Genomic DNA, 7423 nt, shown 5'->3' on the forward strand with positions numbered 1-7423 from the left:
TCCACGGGGTTTGTGCGTCCAATAAGGCCAGCACTTCAGATTCCCCGTTGTCCACCTATTTATCCGAATCAAAAATGGACAAACTCAACACTCTTTCCAAAGGTGACTGGGGTGTATGCAAAGGGTTATCATATATCGTCACCTGATCCAGAACCTCTATAGTATGACTGGTACAAATATCACTCTTGTACCTCATGGTGTTTCGAACATTGATTTTCAATTCCTCATCATAAACCTTCAGCGTCATTGTTACTTCTTCTATGTTTATCAAGCACCCTCCCGTCTCCAAAAAAGGGTCTCCCTAGAATGAGAGGGATCTCTTCATCTTCCGGCATTTCAAGAATTACAAAATCCACTGGAAATACAAACTTATCAATTTTCACCAGAACAACTTCAACAATGCCATACGGTTTCTTGACCGAACGATCGGTGAATTGGAGTGTCATTCTGGTATCTTGCACAACCCCTATACCAAGCTTCTTGTAAATATATAATGGCATGATACTCACACTAGCTCCCAGATTAATAAGAGCTTTGTTGAACGACCTATCTCCAATAGTACATGGGATAGTGACAACTCCTCGATCCTTCTTCTTTATCGGAATCTTCATACCCTGCAAAATAGCACTACAAGTTTCGGTTAGAATAATTGGGTTAGTGTCGGTGGTACGCCTCTTTGAAATGATATCCTTCATGAACTTGGCATACGTAGGCAGTTGTTCAAGTGCCTCCAACAACAGAATGTTAATCTCCAGCTTCTTGAACAACTCTAAGAATTTTTCAAAGTTTTTCTCATGTTGTCCTTTTTTCTTGTTTCTAGTGAGGAAGGGGAGTTTAACAACCGACTTTGGCTCAATGACTATTTCTTTCACAACCGGCTTCGGTGTTACCACTTCTTCCCTAACAACTTCATTTTCTTTGATCACGAGGTCCACTTCGATCAATTGTTCTTTCTCTTCATCCACTTCCTCAACAAATTCATCAGATTCACCGTGCTCACATTATTATGCTCTCTAGGATTTGTCACGGTTGCACTAGGTAGAGCACCTTGTGCTTGAGAACTCGAAGCTAGTTGCTGAGCGATTTTCCCCATTTGGACTTCAAGATTCTTTATAGATGCCGTGGTGTTTTTCTGATTGTTCCGGGTTTCTTCTTGAAATTGAACATTATGGGCAGCCATTCTTTCAATCGCAATTTCCCAATCATCTTTCTTAGGGGCATGTTGTTGTTGTTGATATTGAGTTTGGTACTGACCATGTTGAGGAGCGATTCATTTTTGGTCTTTCCAAGAGAAGTTGGGATGATTCTTCCAACCCAGATTATGCGTGTTGGAATAAGGATTATTCTGCTTCAAAAATTTGATTTCCTCCACTTGTTAAGGAGTTGCAAAACAATAGCAAGTTTGGTGCAGACCACTACAAATTTCACAGCAGACAGTAGGGACCGGTTGGACCTGCGCCACTGGTTGTGTACCTATATTCATCGCCTACAGCTTCTTATCAAATTCAGAAACTATAGTATCTTCAATATGGATTTTATTAGTTCCCCACTTTAAATCTATAACCCCTTCTGATTTGCTTTGACACCTATCGTACAATTCCATGTGCTCATTCACAGCAATAGCTTCAATGATCTTCTTGATATCGGTGGTTGTTGAAAAATTTGTGGAACCACCGACTGCGGTATCAATCATTTGTTTGGTCTTTATTTTAAGACCGTTCACAAACATCTGCATTTGTTCAGTTGCATCCATATTATGAGTTGGGAAGGCTACCAAGACTCTCTTGAATCTCTTATAAGCGTCTCCCAAAGTTTCCCCGTCCTTCTGCTTAAAATTCAGAATTTCATACCTCTTCCGCAGAAATACCGATGCTGGAAAATATTCATTCAGGAAGGCTTTTTCCCTTTCTTCCCAAGATGTGATACTACTGGCAGGTAAAGAATAAAAACATTCTTCAGCTTCTTCCGCTAAGGTAAACGGGAACATTCTCAACTTCTTGGCTTCTTCAGTGTGACCATCAATTTTCAGAGTGTTGCTCATGGTCAGAAACCTCTGAAAATGCTTGTTTGCATCTTCATTCACTTTTCCAGTAAAATGCTTCCTTTCAAGCTGATCAATGGTACTCGGGTGTAGCTGGAAATTAGCCATGTTCACTTATTGGTTGACAATAGTTAATCTGTCGGCTTGTGCATTTGCACCTCCGTAGTCTCCCAACAGTCTTTCTAGTGGAGGTGGAACATCAGCCATAGTTTCGATCTCTCTATCATAACCTGAATCTAAACTTAAATGGATGGAAAGTTGTTCTTCATCTTATTCCAATCTGGCTAATCGAGCTTGTTTGAGTCTTTCCCGCAAGGTTCTCTCGATTTCTGCGTCAAAAGGAAAATCAGCTGAGGCCTTACCTCACATACAAATATCAGACACAGATTAGTTGATATAATCGAAATAAAATATTCAAAATAACGGAAAATAAATTTTAGTTGCAGAGCAACAAAATTTCAAGTGAGATAATTTTAATACTTATATTTGGCAATCCCCAACAACAGCGCCAAATACTTGGCTGGAAAAATAGCAAGTGTACTATTTTTCCCGATGCAGTAATAAGAGGGATGTTTCCCAAAGATCGATCTCGAGGATTGCTCGGCAATATAAGAGTAAACCGTCACTCAATTGAACAAAAGTAATGGTTTGGGTTTGGTAAAATTTACTGTAAGGAAAAATAAAACAAATAAATATTTTCACAGATTAATATGATATGCCAAGGAGGGTGTATAAAAATCTCATGTAGTGACCCTTGAGTGTATATCTCCTTAATACTGAACATTGTTTCAATTACCGGATCTTAAGGTTATTTCCCCCTAAGACCTCGGAGGGAAACCTTTGATTTTCAATCTAACCTCTAAGTCCTTAGGTGATTATGATGAAACCAAGCATTTTAATTTAACAAGAATAATCCGGTAACCATAGGGTATCCCTATTCTTAGGTGATATCTACTATGGTTTCACTATATAAAAACCTTAACAATTGCAGTCTTGCTAATCGTTAACCATACATCAATCTTAATTTTTTCCATAAAGAAAGCATTACGTGAGTCACACGGTGAAATTGATAACAAATAACATATATTAAGGAAAATCTAACATCAGAGTCATTACATGATCAATTCAGGGACACCCCCTGGCATTGGTGGGTTTAGCCTATCATATTATTCAAATCAGATACAAGATAAAATTGAGACATTACAAAAAGTTCAGAATTTCGTTGATCTTCAATCGCGTCCGCTCTTGAATGATCTTCGTTCTTCTTCGCTTTCCACTACTTCAATCTTGATCGTCTCCAATTTTTGATCGTCTAAAAGTTCCTCTCTCCATATTCAAATCTCCTGTAAATAGTTCCTGATGACAATTTTTCTCTTGTAAAAGTCCAAAGTACCCTCCGGGATAAGCTGTGCCAAAAACAACATAAAACTGGAAAATCAAGTGCCCAAGCCAACACTGATCATGTCAGGCAACACGCTAGGCCGTGTTGGGCTTCTGGAGCACAAGGCCTTGACACGCCTGTTCAAGGAAGCTGACACGGGCCGTGTCAGCTGACACGGGCACCCGTGTCAGCTCCCTGTTTTCCTCTTCCAAGGCACTTCTCCTGACACGGCCCGTGTTGGGTAACACGGGTGGTCGTGTCAAGGCTACTGTAGGTCCAATTTTCTTCTTCCGACGGGCCTGGAACGTCCGATTTGCTTGTCTATCCCTCTGGTACACTTGTTTACACCTGAAACCAAAAGAACTACCACATAGGGACATAAAATGGAGTATGATGATGCATATAACATGTAATCAACAAATGGAAACAACAATCATCTAAATTACTAAACAAAACAATAAAATAAATGGACTAATGTGTTACCAACTTCTTACAAAGGTGACGAATGAGTGTCAGAAAACAAGTAGAATTGGAGACTGATCAGGAGGAACTGTTATTAGACGAGGGCACCTTATTTTAGGACCCCACAAATATAACACTACAATTTTGTTATCCATATTATAGCGTATATATTATTGTTAATATGTGACGTAAAAGGTGTCTTTGAAGATACTTTAAAGACACATTATTGTATCCCTTAGGGTTATTTGAATTGGATTGATTTGTGATACATGGAAGGAATTAAGTTGATTGATAACTTATAACCATCATGATTTGATCATTTTAGTTCATTTTAAAGATAATGACTTGATAATTTCAATGAATGGTGCACAATTATGGTATAAGATTGAAACATCAAAGTCACCACATGAGCCAAGTGGGAAACTGTTAGGTTTTTTTAATCCATTAAATCTGACTCATGTGGATAATGGTTTGCCTTTAAATTAAAGGTACCTTAATGTGATGATTTTTTGGGCATTGTAAAAGGTTCATAAACATTTTACTACAATTTGGTTTGCATAAACAAAAAAAAGGTTCAAAGATAAAGCCATTCATCGAAAAAGTACTCATAATTTAATAATTTTAAATGTTAAGCTTAGTAGAAACTTGTCCAAGAAATCAAGCTCTAGCTTCTTCAGAGATTTTGTGGTACTTAAAACCTTTGATGTTAAATCCTATCCTCCAAAGTTTGATTTCATAAAGGAAGTGCTCTAGAACCCTATATCCCCTATTACACTAGGGGTATGTTTGGATTGGTGGTATGGGATAAAATGGAATGGAGTGGAGTGGTAACTAATGATATTTTATTATTTGGATTTACAAATAGTGGATGGAATGAAATGGAAGATGATGGAACCCATTCCATCCAATTCCATCCAAATCTCTATTTTTCGTTCCATCCAATTTGGGGTGTATGTGATGGAATGATACATTTTTAATAAAATAACCAAAAAATGGAGTGGGATCTATACACATTTTGCTCCGCTCTGTTCCTCTCTGTCATGTTCCAATTCATTCTGCTCTGTTATGTTCCATCAATCCAAACATAGCCTAAATGTAACACTAGTGATATTATATTAGATGCTTCTAAATAAGCTTCGTGTGGTGGCATTTTCAGATAAGTGATGACTCTCCAAAATGAAGTTGAAATTTGGGATAACAATTTTGTTGGAACAAGATTTGTTCATGACCCTAAAAGGTTTTGGTGATAACAAAATATTTAAAGAACAATAGGGTTTACTAATGGTTATTCTAGTGTGTAGGATCAAAAGACATTAACCTTGATATAAATCAAGTTAATCACTAAGAAGAAACATTAAATTGAAGTAAAGTTTCTGAAGGATCAGAACCAAGCTTTCAGAATCTGAAGAGTCTACTCAAGTCTTTCATATGTTGAACCTAAGCTTACTTGAAATACAAAGATTAGCAAAGCTCTAAAGACTGGAATCATTTGAAGCAAGCAGTCTCTATTATAAATGAATGACTATGCATCTTCTGAACAAGCTTCATCAGCAATTATGAAGATATTGCTTCAAGGGAATTTGTCTACATCAAGTCATCAACTCTGAAAGTACTTATCCAGACTAGTTCTAATTAAGACTCTGATGAAGGTAAGCTCAAAACTTGTGAACTCTAGACTCTAAAGTCTCACACCAACCAGGTTCTGAAGACATACTTTAGCTTCTAATCATGCTTTAACTAATTCTATCAAAAGCCTCTGATTCAGGAAGCTAAAGATAAGGATAACAATAACTCAAATTCAGCTTCAATAAACGTATACAAGAAGTCTCCATTCAGAAGTTATCCAAAGAATATCATATGACAATGGTACACTAATTTATGTCAAATCAAGATAAAGTAACTTTGTCAGGATCTGATCTCTTCAAAAGTTCTGAACTCTGCTCTACTCCTCTCAATGTCTTTAGACTACCTGAGTTTGTAGCCCACTCTATTGTACAACGGCTAAAGACCTTCAATGGCTACTTGTACCTTTAGTAGTTTGAATCTTCAACGGATCTATTCTTAGTATCTATTTAAGAAGAAGATTGAAAACATTTAAAGTGTCAGTTGTCTCTGACCACAAATGAATGGGGTTGAAGAATCCATGGATGTGTTCACATAGATGTGATACCAATTCACAAAATGGATTGAGAGAGAGAATATGTGTTTGTAAAGAAAACACGGATAAAATAAAAACACACTAAATATAAAATATAACCACAAGGGTTAAGTGTGTGTTAGAGTAAAGTGAAAATGATCAAGAAAATGATCAGAACACAAAGGCACAACAGAGAAGGAAATATGTGCTTGAATAGAAGAAGATTGAAAAGATCAATCATCCACACTTAGGAGTAATCAACTTATATCTTTCTCATAGTGTGTAACCTTTGTATATCTGCTTAACAAAAAATCACTCACATAAACACAAGGTTAATACTAGACTCTTTTGTTATGAGAATATGAAGACTCTATTCGTTATGCTCAGAGTAAGTCTCTTTCTGTTATATTGGAAAAATAAGTCTCTTGTGGGGTACTTGAGCATTGAAGTCTCAAGCTTGCGGGTAGAGCAAGAAGTCCTAAACAAGTTGTTCGGGAATTAAAGTCTCGTGCTTGAGGGTATAGCAAGGAAGTCTTGATCAGTGTGGCTGAACATTGAAATCTCATGCTTGCAAGCAAAGCAGGAAGTCCTGAGAGGGTTATTCAGGCAATGAAGTCTCATGCTTGAGGACAGAGCAGGAAGTATCGATCTAGGTTGATTGAGAAAGAAGTCTTGATTTGCTGGCTTAAGCAATTGTAATAAGTCGGATTCTAGTAAAAATCTCTTGTGCTGGAAGGGGACTGGACTAATCTCGGTTTGAGAAGAACCAAGATATTGCTGGCTTAAGCAATTGTAATAATACTTTTACATTTATGTTTCCGCTGTGCAATAAATTCTGAAGTCAGGCTCTAGTTTGATTCAACCTCTTAGTTGTATCAAAATTTGAGCTTGACACCTTAGGTTCTGAAACAAAGTTAAGAAAAGGAAGTAAACCTTTCCCTGTTGTTACTCACTCTGGTATCAGACTCTGAACGTGGTTTAGAACCTGATGTTCCAAAATCAAAAGTAAAAAGAGATTTTTGGGTATACACAATTCAACCCCCCCTCCCCACCCCATTCTTCTGTATTTTTCTCACCTTTAGTGGGTATTAGAGCCTGATTGTGCTTATTTCACTTAACCGTGAAACAAAAAAGATCCAGTGAGAAAAAGCTACTCAAGCAGTGGCTCATCTTTTCTTGAAGTTTCCTCTATTAGTTAGAAAATGGAAACTACAGAAGGTAAATAAAGTTGAGCTAAAGGAGATCAAGAAACTTGTTTCTACTCTAAGTCACTTTTTTTGTGAGTATGAAAGGATTTTTAATCTTTAAGACTGACTCGTGGGATAAATGTGCTTGTTGAAGAAATCAAGAAACCTTTTCTGCTTTAAGTAATTTGCTTTAAGAGTATGAAAGGATTTCTTAA

General features: G+C 37.0%; 1 protein-coding gene across 1 annotated transcript; it reads right to left on the bottom strand.

Annotated features, from left to right (window-relative positions):
* Positions 1-227: 227 nt before the first annotated feature.
* Positions 228-1180, bottom strand: LOC127122381 (uncharacterized). The gene is made up of 2 exons (XM_051052722.1): positions 1048-1180; positions 228-964 (listed from the first exon to the last, which is right to left on the bottom strand). The coding sequence occupies exons 1-2, from the start codon at positions 1178-1180 to the stop codon at positions 228-230; spliced, it is 870 nt and encodes a 289-aa protein (XP_050908679.1).
* Between the last annotated feature and the right edge of the window lie 6243 nt (positions 1181-7423).

Source organism: Lathyrus oleraceus, chromosome 2, assembly GCF_024323335.1.
Source record: "Lathyrus oleraceus cultivar Zhongwan6 chromosome 2, CAAS_Psat_ZW6_1.0, whole genome shotgun sequence".
In the NCBI taxonomy this organism is placed as follows: domain Eukaryota; kingdom Viridiplantae; phylum Streptophyta; class Magnoliopsida; order Fabales; family Fabaceae; genus Lathyrus; species Lathyrus oleraceus.